At 32.7% G+C, this 20,331-nt stretch overlaps 2 protein-coding genes across 10 annotated transcripts; both read right to left on the reverse strand.

Annotated features, from left to right (window-relative positions):
• Positions 1 to 1,019: 1,019 nt before the first annotated feature.
• Positions 1,020 to 4,291, reverse strand: LOC129290905 (CMP-sialic acid transporter 1-like). The gene is made up of 4 exons (XM_054927973.1): positions 4,148 to 4,291; positions 3,735 to 3,818; positions 1,953 to 2,008; positions 1,020 to 1,404 (listed from the first exon to the last, which is right to left on the reverse strand). The coding sequence occupies exons 1-4, from the start codon at positions 4,289 to 4,291 to the stop codon at positions 1,047 to 1,049; spliced, it is 642 nt and encodes a 213-aa protein (XP_054783948.1). The 3' UTR covers positions 1,020 to 1,046.
• On the reverse strand, positions 4,136 to 18,751 carry LOC129291614 (protein SUPPRESSOR OF PHYA-105 1). Of its 9 annotated transcripts, XR_008588721.1 has the most exons (11): positions 18,614 to 18,751; positions 16,621 to 18,060; positions 15,151 to 15,308; positions 13,848 to 14,694; positions 12,826 to 12,972; positions 12,309 to 12,626; positions 12,166 to 12,225; positions 10,877 to 11,517; positions 10,489 to 10,599; positions 8,573 to 8,953; positions 4,136 to 4,272 (listed from the first exon to the last, which is right to left on the reverse strand). XR_008588721.1 is itself a non-coding variant. In XM_054929072.1 (8 exons), exons 2-8 carry the CDS (start codon positions 18,016 to 18,018, stop codon positions 11,320 to 11,322), a joined length of 3,126 nt encoding a protein of 1,041 aa, XP_054785047.1. In that variant the 5' UTR covers positions 18,019 to 18,060; positions 18,614 to 18,751; the 3' UTR covers positions 10,606 to 11,319. The 9 variants fall into 9 exon arrangements, 1 of the variants encoding a protein (XP_054785047.1); XR_008588720.1 differs by lacking the exon at positions 4,136 to 4,272 and having other exon boundaries at positions 8,434 to 8,953; XR_008588717.1 differs by lacking the exons at positions 4,136 to 4,272; positions 8,573 to 8,953 and adding an exon at positions 9,720 to 10,025 and having other exon boundaries at positions 10,904 to 11,517.
• Between the last annotated feature and the right edge of the window lie 1,580 nt (positions 18,752 to 20,331).

A 20,331-nucleotide genomic window follows, 5' to 3' on the forward strand; every position in this document is an offset into this window, starting at 1 on the left:
ATCTTTGTCCTATATTTAGGACCAAGTAGGACTTCAAAACTTTGCCCTAGCCTGCACATATATAATTAGAATTTTTAGACAAATTTAATAAGCTATTACAAAGCAATGTTCATGCAGTTACCCATAAATGTCTACTACTTTATTCGAAACTTCAAATAAATACTAGCTTTGTTCTGCACATTTTGTGTAGATAACAATGTCATACGTCATGTGGTAATATCGTGTATTGATGTATTGGGTGGAAAAGGAAAAAAAGGCAAAAATTAAAATTAATTATACGTATGTTGGCTTACCAAAGCATCGCATCTAAAGAGTATATAACATCATGGACGTGCTCTACCATCAGCAGATACTCCCATGAGCTTCTTTTCATCTTATCTTACTGTTAATGGCATATCTACAAGCATATGTGGTGGGGCAAAATACATGTGTAGAGACATCATACAAATAATAAAGCCCGGGAAAAGCTAAAATGGGAAAGAAACAGAAAATCAGTATCCAATAATAGCCTGACAACAAGGGTGTAAAGTTCTCGAGGGATCATATGAACCTTCAATTTGATCCAGGATCTACAGCCAAAAATAAAAACAAGGCTATTTATTTACACAGAATAGCCAGCAATAATGAACCAAAAAATCAAATACAGCATATACAAAAAATTGTACAACATTTTTTGTACAACATTTGAATAAAGAATTTAAATTTAAAATAATAACAAAAATAACTAAACCAAGCATTCTACAAAATGGAAGGCCATCTAACTCAACCATAGAAAAAGGAAACAGTTTTGCCCATTCTGTAAAAGAATAACCATGAGATTTTCCAAGGTCAAAATGGCCTGCAAGGTAATAAAGGGAGAGCATGGAAGGGTTACCTACACTAAGATAAAATGCATAGACTTGAAATTTACCTGCAATGTAGGTTTGAAGTTGAAGAAATATATTGATACAATCATGGTCAGTAGCATAGCCATTGATGTGGAATAAACCTAAAGAGAGTGGACATAACTAACAGTTACGACATAGAAAAGGCACTACACACTGTATTTATGCTTTCACATTACAATTACTTATTTTGCTCTCGAGGAAAACATTATTTTTGGGGAAAAATATGCAAGATATACATTGAGTACATGGATTATTGTTGGCCAAAAACAAAGTACATGGGTCATTCACAGAGATATAAGAAAGGGACTCAAAGGAGAGCAATGGACATGCCTTTACAATATTATCAGCATATTTCATTAACCATGAAACTAAAAGACCAGTGGACCCAAGATTTAACACAACCATCCAAGTAGTGATAGTGTACCCATTTAAAATACGTTGCCAGCAGGGTCCCTTTTCAAATCCACTCTTAAAATCATCCAGAAGAAGTTGTGTCATATTGAAAATTGCACCAACCCTGGAGAAAGAAACTCAGTTTAGTATCTATTCCCCTACAGCTACTGGTAAGTAAATTATTTGGTTATAGCAAACATATCATTTTCTCGAGTGCTTTTACACTACTCCTGCTTTAATTGTCACATTTTCAAATTTCATATATACAATCATTTTGTTTACAGAAGAAAACACACTTGCTAAATACTTTCTAAGAAAGTACAGCGCAGATATCAATTCCTCACAATTTCATGAAAGGAACTATGAAAGATTATCTAAGTCTAAACACAGAAGGCATGGAACTCGTGTAAGCAGATATTCAAAACAAATGGAACACTTTGGCTCGGACTTGCTAATAGATTCTGAGATAAGTAGTTTGAATGACTAGCATACAGCCACACACACACACGCATGCGCACACACAAATTTCACATGATATGCACATGAAAGAAAACCTATGTGTACAATTGTATATTCTGTCAGTATAAGCTGTCATTGTTTTTCTTCAGCAAATACTCAGTATAAATACCAGCTAATGCTGAAAGACATGCAGACAGGGCTCCTAACATGTACCTTTGAATTGGTGCAGAGAAAAGGGAATCGCATGAAGGCCATCCACAACTCTTAACCTAAATCAACATAGAATGTTACAGATTCCATATCAGCAATGTTTATGGAGCTCCATTTCCTGATATACTTTCTTTTTTTCCCTCTAAAGAAAAATGGCATGTTCTGTGATTAAGGCAATTAGATCTGATTAAGAAATATCAAGCAGCTAAATTGAGTTGGTTCATGTAATCAGATATATCAATCAAAAAGGTACTATTTGACATTGCATCACATAAATCACATTCCTTTTTCACTTAGTAAATCATTAGGAACTTTTGTTCTTTGGTAATTTCATATAAAGAAGCCAGAAAGGAAAGCCCAGGTTCGTCCGGGCTTAAGTCTCATGCAATTTGGTATGCAAGCTGCATTTTATGTTTCTTTAAATTCTTAAAATAGTCCTCCAGTTTAATGTCCAAAGCCAGGTTCAATTTGCATCTTCTTTCTTAATCCATGCAAGCTCCATGCATTCATCAATATAAATAAATCTATCAAGCAATAATACTTCAAGAGTCACATTATGTCCAATTTGCGTTTGATAATTGCCTTAGACATGACAAGACACTAAAATACACTTACTATATATTGTCATGCTATGGCATGTGTTTCATATCATGTCCTATAGGGTGACATTAGGTCTACACATATTAGGAATTTGATGGAATCCATATGAAAAAATTAGTTAATATCAATTAGACAGAGGATAGGAAATAAATAGTAAATAATGATGTCCAAACAATTAATGGGCAGAGAAGATATTTGATACCTAATACTCGATATCCATAAACTTTACATGTAATAATCAGACTATCTATATACAGTTATACACAGCCATATAAAACAAACTTTATTTGCTAAAAATTTATTTGTTATATTAATGTTTTCTTATACATTGTTCAAAGTAATTAAATTAATATACACAATATTTTGAAAGATAACTATAAATATCAGATACTTCAGAGGTGTCAGCAATGGTAGCCATGCCCCAGGCCCCAACAATATTTTTTTTTTTTCAGCTTGCTGCAATACACCATTGGCAAGACTTCTTGTGCTTCATAGATGATAGAGTTGAGTGGATTTTTTCAATGCTTATATGAACAAGTTTTATAACAAGTTGTTCATCTAAATTCTAGTTACTAATCATTAATGAGGAAATTTTAGTTTACAATATCATTTTACAGCACATTATGAAGAAATTCCAGGCATTTTGCATACGTGATAAATTGAAACCCAGAGAATTAAAAATGAATGTCTATGTTATTTGGCAACTGGCTTGCGGTTGTCCCAACAGCCAATAACACAATCGCCATCCACTGTAGGTTGGAAAGCTTCCTGCCTAAGAACAGCCTAGAGATAGTTGTTTGGCATCAGCTTTATTGGGAATCAAACTATAAACATCAACAAATAAAGAATGACCTCAAAATTGATCTTAACTTTAGCATCTGCAAAGTATTCCGGTTGTAACAATCTTCAGATTTCCCATTATCTGATATGTTGATGTGTCCACGTAGTTAAGGGTAGCAAATTGAACGTTATTGTGAATTAAATATATAACAGTAGGAATGGGGTGCATTCCACTCCGTAGTAATCTTTGGCAGAGATGACTTTTGAAATTCCTTCCATAACAAAACATTCGATATTGCGAGCTACATATTGGCAAACAAAGATGTCCATGCTACAATCATCAATCAATTTCATCGCACCTCAGAAACAAAGTTGATAATTTGTCACTCTAGCTTACTAACTTACCTTAAAAACCTCAGCAAGAAATGGGTCAGTAGCATAATCATACTCATACCCTCCATTACTTTGTGAAAGTGTTGTTAATATTCCCTGCATGAGAAATATCAAAATTAAACAACCTCTTGATGATTCTTAACACTTATTGGGCGCCAATGACCCATGGAAACTTTTTTTTTTTTTTTTTTTGCCAGGGACTCATAAATACATCTTCATTTTCCCCATCTGTTACTCCTCAACTGATAAATACCTCTATTGGCGTCATTTTAAACTCAAAAAAAAAACAAAAGGCAACAATGAAAAGAAATTTAAACCTACAATGAAGAAACTTAAGAGTTTAGGTGCGCATTTGACGAAAATGCATACAAAGAGCTCATGAAAGAAAATCGAATAACTTTCTCATTGAGGTTACAGCGAATGACCTGAGAACTGGTGAGAATGGTGAGGAGCGTAGCGGCCAAGTACCACTCATCGTCTTCTCCGTCTGCAGATCTATGCACTAGAAACTCGCCCAGCAGAGTGAAACTGTGAATCAACCAATTGTAGCCTGGAAAGTGGAAACGCATCGTTTCCTCGTCATGGTGTGTCGAGTTGGGAATAAAATCATAAAATATTGAGACATGGAATCTATCAAATTCAAAATATTATAAATATAAATCAAATTTTTTATACATAAATATATATTTTCAAATTTTTTTGTTACGATCAAGAAAATCTTATTTTGTATATAGTTAGACATTAAATGTAAACATTTTTTATTGTGATGGAAATTCAATAAACACCATTTGCAAATGACGATTAGTATAATATACTATTTCTCTTAAGACGGTACATCCTGTAATATCTTAATTTAAATTTTAATAGTTAATTTAGGTTAATAGAAATTTTAAAAAATATTTAGAGGTAAGCAAATTAGTAAGAGATGATTATTAAATCTAACTTAGGATATAATTATAAATTAAAATTAAAAAAATAAAAAAAAATATTATTAAATTATTATCATTATTATAAAAAAAAGAAAAAGGTAAAAAAATACAAACAAACAAAACGAGAAGAACAAGAAAACTTTCGGCCGTGCGCGTGTAATCATTATATTTATATAATAATAATAATAATAATAATAATAATAATAAAAGAAAGAAGAGAGAGGAAAAAGGAAAATAATAAAAAAAATTTGTGGGACCCACATTCATTTTTTTAAAAACCACCGTTCTCTTCTCATTTTTCCTTCATTTCTCTTCTCTTTCGTGTGCGATCAGAGAGAGCGTCTGTGAGTCAGGTCGCCGGTGTGAAAGATCTAAATTTTTAAGGTAAGAGTTTTTGATAGGATATTTAGGGTGCGATTTCAAGCTTTTCAAGACTAAGTATGTGTTCTAAAATTTTTTCTTAGTCATCCTTTCTCTTTAGTTTCTGATTTTGTGGTGGTAGAAAATTTAGGATCTGAAAAAGGGATGAATTTATGTTGAATAAATATGGTTTATGAGGTTGTTAGTAGTATAATAAATGTTCTAGAGTATAAATTTGTTAATGATCTTTGAATTTGTGGCTTATAGATCAAATTCTAGACTAGATCTGAAAATATATATTGATTTATTGAGGTTTAGATGATTATTTGGGATAAGAAATGAATTATTATGGCTATAGGATTATGATTCTAAGCTAGAGACTTAATTTTAATTTTTGAGTATTTTAGGTGCGAATTTATAAAATAAAAAAAATTTTGATAATAGAAATTAGTTTAAAATTTGATTTTTAGATTATTAATGTTTATTGATGAGTAAAAGAGGAGTTAAAAATTTACTTAATAGTATTAACTTAGATTTGTATTAAGATTGAGATTAGGAATTATGTTATATTTTTAATTCTATTATTAGAATTATTTTATTAGTTTCAAAAATTGAAACTAATATTTATAAATAATATGTTATTTATAGATTGTATTATTGGTGAAGATTGTAATGTGAGAGAAATTGTAAGGAATAATTTATTGAAAAAGCCACAAAGTAACCATGCTTTTAATTTGTGATTAGTGTTATTTCATGTTAATTGGGTGATTATTGAGAAAATCATGAATTTTGTAATATTGTATAATTGTGCAATATTATTATGAATTTGTTTGATTATTGTGGGGAGGTGTTGGGAGACTTGTTATTGTTGTTGTATTTATGTGCCACGTGGTACGCCCCTATTGGAGCTCAATAGGTGGTTTGTAAGGGCTCGGGCTAATTTATCTTTGGCCGGGTAATTTAGCACCGAGTGAGAGTTACGGCTCGAGGTTAATGGAGGGATATAAGGATAGTTATTTGTATGTATTGTAATATTTTTTATAATTGTTGGAATTATATTATTTTTAATTTTTACTTAATAAGCACACACTTAATTGTTTGTATATAATATCATAAATTGGCTTTGGTTATTGGGACTTTTGAGTCTCATTATGTGGTTAAAAATTTTCAGGAGAAGAGCCGCGAGTGACACGTGGAGGAGTCCCAGAGGCTTAGCGGCATAGATCCACTGTCTCTTTTGGGTATTTGATTTATAATTTAAAATGTGTTATATTGCCAATATTAGGGCTTTTTATTTATTGTCAATTATATGAATATATAAATGTAATCATGCCTTTCAGACTATTTCTATTTTTGGTACAATTTGGATGACTGTAATTTTAATATTTGGTTTACTTTGAATTGGTTAAAATGGCATGATTATAAAGACAAATAACTGGCTTGTGTTGAAAATTGACTAAATTGCTTATTTTACTTGTTGGGAGTATAAGGATGGACAAATGTGATTTAGCCTAATGGCATGTGGGAGGTAAAAATTTATCTGAAATGTTATATTGTGTGAGTTGAAGCCAATTATAAAATATTTTATATTGAAATTATTGATATAAAAATGTGTTGAGTGGCTGTAACCCAACTATGGTTAAGTTAAATTATTTTTTTAAAAAATTTTGGTATGTTACACATCCTTTACACATTGCACATGAAAAAGATTTGCTTGCAGGTATGTTTAAAATAATTTTATGTAGTCAATAAAAATTAGTTTAATTAAAAAAATGTGCTTCATGAAGTTGTGAGATAAAAACTTTCACATGAAAAATAATTTTTACATATATTAATTTTTTATGAAAAGATGTAACTTATATAAATTAAATAATGGCTTCATTTATTGTCTTCTTCTCTTTGACCCACTTCTCTGTTTTTGAATGAGTTTTGTTGCCGTAGAAAAGAGTTCAAGTTCTTTATCATTAATATGAATAATATACAAATACAATTTATAGGATTTACACCAACAATATTTATAAGTTATTGATAATATCAATCATGTTAAAACACAATCTGCTTTAACTTTTTTATTTTTTGCCTTCTGTAATCAGTGAAGTTGTAAATTCAAATTGTATAATCGAAACTCGCGGCATAACCCACAACAAAGAGTCATCCATCACTAATCACTGCCAGCTTCTTCCCAATTGTTTGGACATTCTAAATAACTTTTGATTCTTAAACAAAAATTTGAGAAAAGTCTGGTAACATATTTCTTCATGTTGGTCTTATAGTATTCATTCTTGTAGTTAAACATTATCAAAGACCCTTTCCATAGTTGTTCCTGTACTTTTCTTAGCACCAACTTGCAGGGTTTGATTAATCTCTCTCAGCAAGTCGAAGGGATCTATCTTACATCAATGACCCAAAATTGATGTGCCAATGCATAAACAAGTATTCTTATCTAGTTAGTTTCTACAATCATTGCCTTGCATTGTTCATGTAAATTGTCATTAATAAAATCTAAAATACTATGTTATGTTTGATGCAATATGATCATTGTTGTCGAATTTTTAAGTTAACTCTATAAGTTTAACGTTTTTACGTTTCTAGTTTACAAAATTATGTTAACTCATTTATAAATTTAGACTAGATAAAACTTGATTAAACTTGTAAATTAACTCTTCGAATTTACCTTTTTTTATATTTTTAGTTTATAAAATCGTGTCAATCTGCTCATAAATTTATTAAGCAAGATAAATATATATTATGGAAAACTTAATTCATGGAGGCAATGGGATTTGGTTCAATGAAAAATAAAACTAAAAAAACCAAAAATTAATATTAATAAAAAAGAAAACAAAAAATATCAAAAATAAGTTGTTATATTTTGAAACTTCTATATTGAGCATAATAATCTATAAATGCAAATAAATCTAATTTCAATAATTTATACTTAAAATATATTTAAATTAAATTATGATCATATTTTATATTTTAATTATTTAATCATATACTTTTAAAGAATATTTATTAATAAAGGTAAATCTTTATGGGTTTATTATCTGAGTTTACATTTTAAGCTTATATCCTTATTATGAATTTACTTAAATTCGTGAATTTAACAATCTTGAATATGATAATGATATACAATTTGTGGAAATCTTGATAATAATAGCATTTAATAAAATTGATTAGGATTGTATTTTATTTATTATAAATTACATATTACCCTCCTCTGATTGTTGGAAACATAATTAATATTCCTTTCCAAATTTATAAGCTTGAATCAGGGATTTGATTGATTGCATAAGCTACAAATATTGTCAACAATATTCGACTTTCACTCACATGGAATTAAAGCCCAGTTTCAATCCTGGGACTATGGGCCCATCATACATCCATTGCGACAATATTCTTTATTGTAATTTGAATGTTTACCATGGATCTTGGAACAACGAGTGGCATGGAAATTTGCATGACAATGTTCATCTTTAGTTCATTTGTGCACAGATAATAAACTACAATTTAATTGTGGAACATGGCATTAGAGCGTAAGGGAGAGATCAATAACTTAGTTACCTCATATGATGAAATGGAGAAGCCACCGTCTTGGAAGAAAAATACCGAGCATGTGAATGATGCCTCCAATGGTGAGAATCGACACCCTCTAGCTGTTGCCCTTAAATAGTTTTGCGATCCTCATCATGTAAAAGAAGCGTAGACGATAAAGCTTCTCATTGAAGGATGAGGTGGACTCATATTTCTGAACAGAGAGACTGTCATTCCAGATGGTTTGAATCCCCTTCTCTAATTCTCATCTTCATGCGCTTCCATGTGCTAAGATGGAAGTCGAGCTCTAGCTACAGCTCCTAGGAAGCTCCTTTCTAGTATTAGTTTGTCCTTATGGGTAGAGCTCATCCAATCTATTGCTCTATGTTCCAAGTTCTCCTGTAGTCGGATCTTCCAAAACCACAAGAATCCTTAATTAAAATGGGATTACAACTTTGCACTTTTTGAGATTTTGAAAAGAGTTATTCTTTAGAGAGCACAATATGATAAAAGTTATGCGAAACTAGAGGATGAAAACTCCATGGTTGCTTCAGAGTTCATCTTGGGTGCTCATCATCCTAAACACTGCAGTGCTCATTAGGGTGATGTGATCTAAACCATCCAGATGATCCAAATTTGATAGACTTATTTATATTTATATTTTTATTTATTAAAATTAAACATTTATAAAAACAGTAAAAAATTTAGACCATCAATTGAGTCTATATTTAATTTAGAGGGTTTAATTTAATTTTAAAATTTTTATTTATTGATTACCCAGATATACTTTACATAGTTCAAATTTAATAAAACTATAAAATAATATTTAAAAAAATTACAAGTTAAAAATTTTAAATATGAATTGTACCAAGTACACCTAAGTAGTCAATATATAAATATTTTAAAATTAAATTGCACCTTTCAAATTAATCGTAAATCCAATTGATGATAAAAAAATTTATTCCAATTTTTTAATGATTTTTATAATTTTTTTATTTTAATAAATAAAAAATAAAAATATAAAACAGTTCATTAAATCTGGATCATTCAGATTAAAATCTAGATGGTCCAAATCACATCACTTTGATGAGCACCTAAGATGGACCTGGTTGCTTCATGGCTCATCAACGCAATGGCACCCGCAATCAAGAGGAGTTTCTTGTACCTACCCACCATGTGAGAAATTTGAGAAGCTATCTGAGTGGCCTATTCTGATGGGGAAAATGTCTTTCATATTTCTTAAATTAAAACAAAACTATTGCAAATGAAATGGGGTTCCCGCAATCTTAACGAGCATTATCTTGATACGCCTGCCCTCTAACAAGAGTGGGATCTAACTAATGAAGAGACAAAGTAGTGTCCTGAGGATGTTGCCCAGCATAAAAAATGTTGACAAAGAATGTCTGTTCGAATTCCTTGCTGGACTCAATCCAAATCTTGATGCTGTGAGGGGGGAGGATCCATAGCTGTGGATCAATACCATCTGTGGGTGTGGCATTCTTCGAAGTAAGATGGGAGAATTCGTGTCAACGGGTTATGCTAAAACATGATACCAATGATACTGCTAATGCACTTAAACCATTTATACCTAATTTTTATGACCGAACCAATCAAATAGATGCAATGCATGATTGTTGAAAAGCCAGCCTCATTCAATGCATGATTGTCGCTAATCTTTATGACTGAACCAATCAAATAGATGCAATGCAGGAAAGATAAAAAAATAATACACTCTAGATATGATAAAAGTCTTTAATTTGTTTATAGTTTTGACTACTGGCAAAATAAAAGCAGCTCGGACTGTTATTGGACATATAGCAGAGGGGACCAAGGGTTGAATGAGAAAAATGTGCCAGCTGTTCAGAAGTGGGATTGCTAACACACAATGGGCAAAAATGAAACCCTAAAAATTCAATACAATGATGCAAAAGGGCAGAAAAACTAACATGTACAAGAGAAAATGTGTCAAGACAACTTGAGATCTTATTCCTGATCCATCTTTAGCAAGATATTCTTCTCAGATGATGCTGAAGAATGGGAGCTAGAATTTTTATCGTCTGATAAGAAAAGAATCACAACCAATAAGAATCAAATTGCAACGTTGCAGAGTTTCAACTGATAGAATACAAGTAATAATTTAACCATTCTGTAAATTAAAATCAGCTTTTCATGTAAAAGCAAGACACAGATGATATGCATTTGCACTACTTCGATAAATTACAACAGAACGCAAAAGTAATTACTTTCATGCACTGTCAATATTTTTGTCACTTCCTAAACGGAATGCAATATCAGGGTGTAGAGCTGTGTTGTGAAGCAATATGCATTACTTACAATATGAAGTAAGCATTTAAGGTCAACCTGGTATCCCAACTTGTTGATGGGTGATTTAAGCCATAGATGAGAATTTGTTGAATGAAAAGCTTCTGTATTTTGCTTTGGCCAGTGTGCTGTCGTGATCAAATAGTTAGATGCACCAGTGGTAGTGTCACGATGTTTAAAAAGACCCAGGCTTCAGTTTCAGCATTGGTACAGTTCAAGCCTGTTATGCACATGTTTCATATATTTCTTGATCAGCTTATATGATTTAGATGAGTGAATGCTCCTCCTGGCATATAGTGAACCGGCCACCATACAGGATGAACTATACCGAAACTAACTCCACATACATGCTTCTTTGAACAAATGCCATTTGAACCTATTTCAGCCTTCTCCCAGTCTGCTGATAAGCACACAGTAATATTTAGTGACAATCATTTGTCATGTTTCCTGACTTCCTACCAGACCATCTTCAATAGTTTTACAGCTCCAATTGAGTTTGCAGCAACAAGCACACTGGACTTCTTTCTCCAGCAGACACTAGAAACAAACTGTCCATTACCATCATCATTATTTTCTTGTCCAGAAATGGGATCAATGGATCCAAATTTGTAAGAAGTGATAGGCACTGGCAGAGATCTGTGATAACAGTATACCTGGAAGGTAGACAGTAAAACGGACTAGAATCAGAATTTGTTTATCCCAAATTTGATTATCAGCGCAATTAAAAAAGGGTGGGCTTCTATTTATATTATCAGAAGGATTTAAATAAGGGGACCTTTATACATGTCTTAATGATTGAGAATAGATGAAATCTATCTACACCTTAATTTCATGAACTGTGAACTCCAATGATATTCTATGTATTATTAACATGCAACAGTTTTTAAGCCAAAAGGGAATGGTTCAGGAATTATCGGGGGAAGAGCTGTTTCACATATAGATATGACTCGGGATATACATACATACATATATATATATATATATATATATATGCATTGTGCATATTCTTTAATTAAATATTAAGCTACATTGTGAAGAATTTTTCCTTACATATGCAATAAAAAAGCAGAGTACGGATATCTTATCTAGCATCAAAGGCGAACTAAAAGGCCATTTTCCATCACTGAAATTAGTGGGTGTGTAACTTCCTTTCATGGCAAGAAATTTTAGAATATTTTAGGGCCACAATAATTGTGGGATGAGAAATAATTTCCTGGCCTCATGACAATAATCAACATTTCGTGGCTAGAACTAACTGCAAGATAACAAAATAAAGCTCAAGCCAAAATTCAAAATTGCACCTCATTAGTTTCTGAACCACATGCAATGTATCCATCAAAGGCAGACAAACCCACAAAATTCTGCACATGGAGAAGATGAGCAATTAGAACAAACAAATAAAAGTAAATAAATAAAAGGGTAAAAACAATATAGAGTAACCAACCTTTTCATTAGTATGGCCTTTAAAGGTTAAGCTACATGCACCAGATGACAACCCCGAAGAGCTGGTTTTCTTCAGGTCCCAAAGCTTCAAAGAGTTGTCTGTGGAAGCTGAGGCAAGTGTTTCAGAATCCAAAAACTTTACATAGCTAACAGCTTTCCCGTGACCAGATAATGTGCACCAAGGAATTCTAGTGTGTCGAAGATCATAACCATAGATTTTGTAATCAGCCGATCCAAAAACCAAAAGATTTGTCGAGTAAGAAGAGAACTGAAGACAGCATACATTGGCGGGGTTCCATATGGTGCCAATGGAGTTTCTCTGCGAAAATAATTACATTTTAGTAATTTCTCATATGCTGTGGAGTGAAAAATGTTCAACTTCATGTCTATCCTGTTAAAGGGATTTCTGTTTTTTTTTTTCCTTTTTTCCCCCTCCTTTTCCGGGGATATCTAATTACATCATGACAGACATGAAGTTGAACGTCTTTTGCAGGTATTATACATGAAAGAAAGCATGCCTCGCTGATGTTCCATAGTTTCACAGAGCAGTCATCACTTCCACTAGCAAACATTTTAGGGTCAGACTGAGAGAAGTGAATGGACCATGCCCTCCTTTGGTGTTCCGTGTATCGAGAAAAGGGCTGACCAGTGTCTGCATCCCACATCTGGATTCACCCATGTATGTCAATCATTAATGATGACAGATTTTAAGTAAAAGTCAACAAAATGAATTACAGTTTTATGTACATGACAAATTATAAGGTGTAGAAAGAAGTAAACTTGGTGAACACTTAACCATAAGCAAACAATCGGAAATAGCAATATTAAAGGGGGGAAAGAGGAAATTCACTTTGCTTTGGGAATAAGTTTCAGGTAGACACCATCAAAATATGGCAAAATGCATCATTTCGTTGAACTAAAACTTGTCATTGATATACCAAGCAAACTCCAAGAGTTTATCACCATGCACAGGAAATCAAGAACTTCGTAGCATTCATTTAACTCTCCATCAACATTTTCCATTGTGTCTCTAGAGAGTTAGTCCACCAAGTCTTGGAGGCAGAATCATCGTAACTAAGGAATTTCATCTTCATCTTTTCTTTTTTAAAGAAAGTTTTAAGGAGCGACTTCCAACAATATCAAAAGATATATCGGCCTTTAAAAATTCAATCAAAATACTAACTTGTTATTTTGTGTGAATATCATTTAGAACAACTCCCTAAATTGCTTGGTATAATAATTATATATGGCCAAAGGGTCAGGAATCAGATTTGTTCATTAAGGGATCCATAAACATTCCCCCTAGTGGTGCACAGAGAAGACCACGGTAATTTAGATAAAAAGCCTTAATTACATGAAGCTTGCAGTAAAGCAATCATGAGACTGAGAAGAAGAGTCGTCCTCAGGTTCCTAAAAGCAGCACTTATTTCCTTCCTTGCTATGCTAAGATGTGTAATTTCACAAGAGCCCAAAAAAAAAATTAAGGAGGGGTCCAAAAAGGTGTTTTATCAATCAGTGTCAATGTGCAAGTAATACAAACCTGAACTACACCATCATAATCAGTAGATGCCAAATGGCTTTTGATATAGCTGTTCCAGCACACACAGCTAAGCTTTGATTTATTAGACATCTCAACTATGGGGTACTGGATGTCAATAGAATTGCTCAAAATTGCACTGACATCAAAAATTTTTATTTTTTTGGAAACTCCAGCAGCTGCAATGTAGTCCTCATCACGGTCAAAACTTAATGCACATATTACATTGGAAGAACTAAGAAGATCCTGACTTCTTAATATGCCACACTCTTCAAACTTGCTGTAACGAGCAAACTTGCATAAACCTTCAAAGAAGGATCCAAGACGATCATCGGATTTCCATTTTGTTCTTTGTTCCTCATTGTCATTATGTCCTTGAGATGATCTCCATCTACTTTTTAGCACATCTTTATCATAGGGTGCAACAGCTGCATCTTCTGTAAGCAGGATCCAGGATCTCACGGAGAAGTATGCAGTCTCTAGCTGATTGATATTTCTCATAAATCTTGCTTCATTAACACATGATGCTGGAATTGATCTGCTAATATCCGAACTGAAAGGATCTTGAAGATGAGAACTGTTTCTACTGAATTTAGAAACGCCATTTTTTGCCATAGGAAATAAAGAATCTGTCCCAAGTGAATACCTTCTTTCAACCTCTTTAATATCTTCTTCTAAGCAACTTAGCTCTTCAGCTAATTTGGCAGTCTGCTTTTGCTTTTCTTCTCTAAGTGAAGTTAAAAAATATACCAGTTGCTCTGTTTCAGCTTCTTCATCATCACGTACCAAGATATCATCTTGAGAATTCAGTTCCACTAAATCACGGAATATTTCAGATTCTGAAATCATCCTGGAATATACAAAAAAGGATAACCATATAAAAATTTGATTAAAAAAGGATGCATCCTCAACATCAGCATCCAAATTCTTTCCACCAAATATTTGTTAGAACATAATAAGAAAAGCACATACATGATATTCATTTCCTTTAAGAGCAAGCACAAAATTCTGTGTAGTATGAAAATGCTTAAGCACCCACCTATTAATGAAATATCTGAAAGGATGATGAAGCAGAATCAATGCTAGTTTAATCTTTCTTTTTACATTTATTACTCTTTAATATAATGAGATACATGTAACAAAAATAAACAAGGAAAAGGGGTGGCCAGTAGAGACAATGGCAGATAGTTTTATTTTATCACTTGGTATATTGAATTTTCAAAAACATCATTTTAACATCTAGCCATAAAAGGATGATTGTATTGAAAATGATACCGAAAGTAAAATCTGCAGTGCATTACATTACCTTGTATTGGGACGAGAAGAAGGTTCAGGATGCAAAAGCCAAAGACAAAATCCAGCTTCCTTTGGATTCTCAGATAGAAATTTTGGTGGCAGGATTCGCTGATGCAGATCCGACATCATTTCTGAATGTGTCTCCCATGACTCAATATTGCACAGCAACTGAGAGGAGCATAAGTTTAGGTGTTAAGATCGTGAAGAGCTTCTAGGGTAAAGATCTTCACAGTTGAAAAGAATGACAAACATGGGTAACAAAATCCAATGATTGAGAAGCAATGATATTGAGTAAGGGACTGTATCCTTGTAAATAGAGGGATCATAGTCTGCTAATTGTTAGTTTTAATAAAGTAGGAATAACAACTTCTGTTGAAATAGCAGGAGTATAATACTCAGGGGAACAGTGTATAAATACCCTGCTTGTACTATCATGTGACTCATCTAGTGAACACATATTCTCTCTCCTTCATACTAAGCAACTAAACTAAAAGATTTAAAAACAATGACTCATTCGATCATTGTTAACAGGAACATTCAGAAACAAGGAAGAGGCAAGTAAAGCAAAGTTTGATGATTTCCAGCTTTGGAGTTATATATTATCAGATACTATGATCTGCATTCAAACTGAAACAATTAAGAGAAAAGGTTGTTAAATTTAAGTAGAGCTCTGTACTACTTTAAAAACTATTTACATTTAAATAGAGCTCTGCATTGCATTTAAGAAGTTCTGCTAAGTAGAACTCTGCACTGTAGCATGTATTTGCAAGAAACTTAATAGGTGATCTTTCACTTTGAGGTGACTCTTTCCATGGAAGTTCTAAATCCTTTTTTTTTTTTTTTGGTGAAATTCCAAGATCCTGACCTTTGATAATTCAGTACCTCCTTTCATTCCTTTCTATGTTAAGTGATTTGTTAGAATAGTATTAGTTTACCTCCCTTTCTCTCCTATAAATATTTGCAATAGATTCCTACACATATCAAGGCTTCCCAATGCGTTCTCTATCCTTTATTCATTACAAGATTATTGTTTAATCATTACCACAAGAAGGGATGAAACCTGTTATCTTGTAAAGTTTCCATTTTATATTCACGTAATCCAAAAAATCTTCTTACTTAGTTGATAATATGCATCACAAAACAACTTGGATTAGGTTTCAGATTGTGCATGGCTTTCAAACTATGCCAAATCAGTAGCATAAAAGAATCATTTCTCGATCCAGAATAGTTCAAATTAAACTCCATAACCAGAAAGTACATGTTAATCTGCATCATACCAACAAGCTTGGGAATGTAATGGTACATCAAATAGACATGTCATGTTTAGAAGCACTCTGAACATAAGCTATAAAGACAGCAAATATATAAACGAAATTCAAGAAAATAATTTGGCTACCAAGAAGCTGCACCACAATATTCAGGCTTATGATTGGAGATGAGGGTTTAAAAAAAAAAAAAACCCAAAAGAAAATTTCCGTACCTCAAAGAGCAGAACCCCAAGGCCATAAATATTGGATGAAAATGTGCAGCCTCCATCATTGAGCAATTCCGAACTAGAATACCACTCCTCTTCCAACTGGGTAGTCACATCAATTATTTGCTTTTCATCTGTAAATTGTTGGCATTTAAAACTGTTTTGGTGCACACTTTCTGTAATTCTTGGACTCATTGATCCAATTGTGTAGGAATCAATAAGATTCACTGGTTTAGTGCTGCAGACACACATAGATCTAAAGCAATGCTGCTGCCTAATAGATCTTATCTCCTTGTGGAGCTTTTGCTGCTTTGCACCCAAACTAAGGCATGAACAGAAACCTTCTTCCATAGGTCTTTTCCTAGTCATGTTACACGCTGGGACATTATATAACTCTCCTTGGACTAATGAACTAGTGTACATAACTTTACTTGAAGGCAATAAAGTGAAACAAGAGGGTCTTAAGTCTTGCAATACAATTCCCTGGGAGTGTGCAAAATCAACAAATTCCAGGATTTGTTTGAAAATATGAAGTCTTCCTTGTTTATTAATTTTATGACCAGAAGAAATCAACCACTCTCTTAGGTTGATCCCATCATCAGAAGAGTCTGCACAGGACATGACAAATTTTTGCAAAGGCTTATCATCGGCAGCAGCATTAGTTCTGAGCAATGTATCAGGATAAGATTTAGCCATAAAGGCAGGTGTTTTGTCCTCCTGGCCAATAAATGCTCCATGGGGCTTGACACTGTTATCTGCAGCATCTTTGCAGATAACACCCTTTCCTTTCAGTTTTTGTTTCAGTACCAAGGGAGAAAAATTGTACGTAGACGAAGTTTCCTGCATTGCAGAGCTAACAAGAAGTGCATTGCTTAAGGTGCTTGTCTTGTCCCCTTTTCCTATATTTTCAGCAATATTTTCCGGGTCATAATTCATTTTCTTACTGGACAAAGACTTCAAGCTCCAAAAATTAGAATCGTTTCCTTTAATTTCCTTGCTTAGCCTATTGGATATATTTTCTTCATCGTTTGTTACAATTTCTCTACTAGAGTTCATATATCCAGATTCATTACCCAATTGGTTTATCTGAGGTAGTCTGGAACTAAGTGTGTGGCCAACAAAAACTGAATTTGGGTTCCTATAATTTCTAAAAGTTAACTCATCAGCAACATGCCCATTGCTTGCTGTAGAACAAAAACTAGCACCACGAGGTCCAGATCCAGCCAAGGAACCAAGGCACCTATCCAAATGCTTATCCTCATTACCAATATTATTGCCATTCAAAAAGCTATCCTTCCTTGTAGATTTTCGCATTCTTGGTGAACTTGACATGTTTGGGTCCCCAAAACAGTCACTAGCTTTCCTCTTCTGTTCTTCAGTCCCTTTCCCACCATTTGCAGCCATTTCTCCTAGCAATCGTTAACGCATGCAATCCAAACATGGTTCCTTCACAGTTTGAATGATTTTCAGCATAAATAGCCAAAGAAACTAAATCTTCAAGGGAAAAGAAACAGATTAATAAGTTTGAAGTAGCTACGAAGATCAGTAAACAAGATTTAATCAATAAGCTCAAATATACCAGATCCATGAATAGAATTATAGTTTGAGGTGCAAAAGGTCCCTATTCCTAAGGTCGAAAATAATCTATGAAAACATAAAATCTAATATTTGAATAATAAGAAACAAACTGGTCATGATGCATGTCCAAAAGATGAACTCAACCATTTTGCCCTCATCAGAAGGAAATCATGCACATGGAACAACAGTTCACACAAACATAATTTTCTACCAGCCTAGACCCAGTAATTACCAAGAGTAAAAGCCAGTAACATAAAAAAAGAAACCGCCATTAAAGGATCAAAGAGATGCATTGAGACACCAAGAATTGCATTAGAGCGAAAGCACTATAAGTGGATAAGGCCGTAGAGAGCGAGAGAGAGTAACAATGACACTTCAGATCATAAACCGGAGAGCAGAAGACAACAAAGAAGAGGATCACCAGATAACCAGACTTGCAAGGGAAAATATCTTCTTCCCTAGGACGCTAGTGAGAATTGAGACGCAAGACTGTGGAACCAAATAGAGACATAAATTCAGAGTAATGACCTTGAAAAGCAAAACTTGGGGACTGTCAGATATAGATATTTAGATACAGAATTTTTAAGAGGACGTAAAAAAAAAAAAATTGTTTATTAATGTGAACCTTTGTTTTTTTGGGCAAAATTTATTAATGTGAACCTTGTTCATGTGTGAGGCGAAAAGTGTATCCACGATATTGTCTTCTTTCGTGGCCGTCAGACAGAAGGACGCTCTTGGCTTTCAATAATTTGGATTAGGAATTTGTATGCACGAACATCCTTCTGTGGTTTATATAAACGGCAACGATTTCTATTTATTCACAGGTCATGCCATTCTCCATACTTTTGTAATATTTTATCCTTTCTTAATTTAACTTTGACAATTTTACAGTTTTTTGGTTAAATTATTTATAAAAAATATTTTACAAATAAAATATTAAATAAAAATAAAAATTATTTGCATAATTTTAAATTTTGAAATTATTTACTATTAAAATTTGAGGTGTATAAATCATTCTCTAATAGGAGTATAAGCTTGAGGCAAAAGTAAAAATACAATAGTTAATTATCAGCGTTATAATAGCCAAAACCTGAGTCATAAATCAAGATATTTATGAGATTCGAGACGAGAAACTCTAGTATAATTGCATAGTTCGTATCCATCTCATGCGTCGTTTAAGCAAATTTATTAGTAACGTAGTTATTTGTTGAAAGATAATATATCTATCCTCCTCATATATAAGTTTTTTTAAAAATTTATATTATTTTTAAATATAAAAGATGTTATAATAATTTTAAGTAATTGAATAATTTTATCCTTATTTTAAAAATGAGAAGATAAATTAATTGTATACTTTATCTACTATTATGATATTAATTATGACATTTAATAAAGGCAAAATTAGAGTTTTCAATTAAATAATAACTTTTGATTGGTATATGAAATTTAATTAAAAATATTTTATATATAAAGAGGAATGGAGTACGAGTATATACGGTTGACCAAATCACCCAGTTAATCAAAAGGGGGATTGTTTATAATTAGAGCTTAATTTCGGTTATATCAAGATTTTCTGTAAGCTTGCGAGTTGTGACCAACAAAGCTTTGGCCAGAAAACTTGAGCTCAGCCTCAATCCTTGGTATAAAACCAAACTTTTTCACAAATATGCTTTTTAAATTTATCTCCCATTGTTATCATGAGTTAATCATCGAAGATAGATAACTTTTTTTTTTTATCAAAAGTCAAAATTTTATTCATTACTATTGCTTAATACAAGATATATTTAAAAAGATAGATAACTCAAAGCCACGAAAGTTAAGTTGTATTCAGACAATTTTTTATACATAAAATCATACAATTTATGAAGTCCGAAAAATGAGTTATATACATACATACATACATATATATATATATATATATTCGATGTTAATATTACTTGGAATGTATAGTAATGTATTTAAAAACATTAGAAAGATATTTGTATAAAGCCGGTGGTGTTGGGGTGAAAGGAGACAAGGATAAGAATGTAATTGGAGTCGTAGAAAGGGAGGTGGTCACGTGCAACATGATATTATGAGCGGTGATATGGCGTGGCCACTCTCATGGCCACACTCTCTCATGGTCAGAGTCAGCGGCAC

The sequence above is a fragment of the Prosopis cineraria genome, unplaced genomic scaffold (assembly GCF_029017545.1).
Source record: "Prosopis cineraria cultivar Desert tree isolate PC_DT_omini unplaced genomic scaffold, ASM2901754v1 PC13, whole genome shotgun sequence".
Classification (NCBI taxonomy): Eukaryota; Viridiplantae; Streptophyta; class Magnoliopsida; order Fabales; family Fabaceae; genus Prosopis; species Prosopis cineraria.

Excerpts from the sequence above, each read along its gene's own strand:
- LOC129291614 (XM_054929072.1), bottom strand. The coding sequence starts at position 18,018 with ATGGCTGCAAATGGTGGGAAAGGGACTGAAGAACAGAAGAGGAAAGCT. Across the intron at positions 15,309-16,620 it reads TTGGGGTTCTGCTCTTTGAG|TTGCTGTGCAATATTGAGTC; the intron begins GTACGGAAATTT and ends TGCTCCTCTCAG. Across the intron at positions 12,627-12,825 it reads AACTATGGAACATCAGCGAG|AGAAACTCCATTGGCACCAT; the intron begins GCATGCTTTCTT and ends TTATTTTCGCAG.
- LOC129290905 (XM_054927973.1), bottom strand. The coding sequence starts at position 4,291 with ATGCGTTTCCACTTTCCAGGCTACAATTGGTTGATTCACAGTTTCACT. Across the intron at positions 3,819-4,147 it reads CCATTCTCACCAGTTCTCAG|GGAATATTAACAACACTTTC; the intron begins GTCATTCGCTGT and ends TTTCTCATGCAG. Across the intron at positions 2,009-3,734 it reads TTCTTGCTGAGGTTTTTAAG|GTTAAGAGTTGTGGATGGCC; the intron begins GTAAGTTAGTAA and ends ATGTTGATTTAG.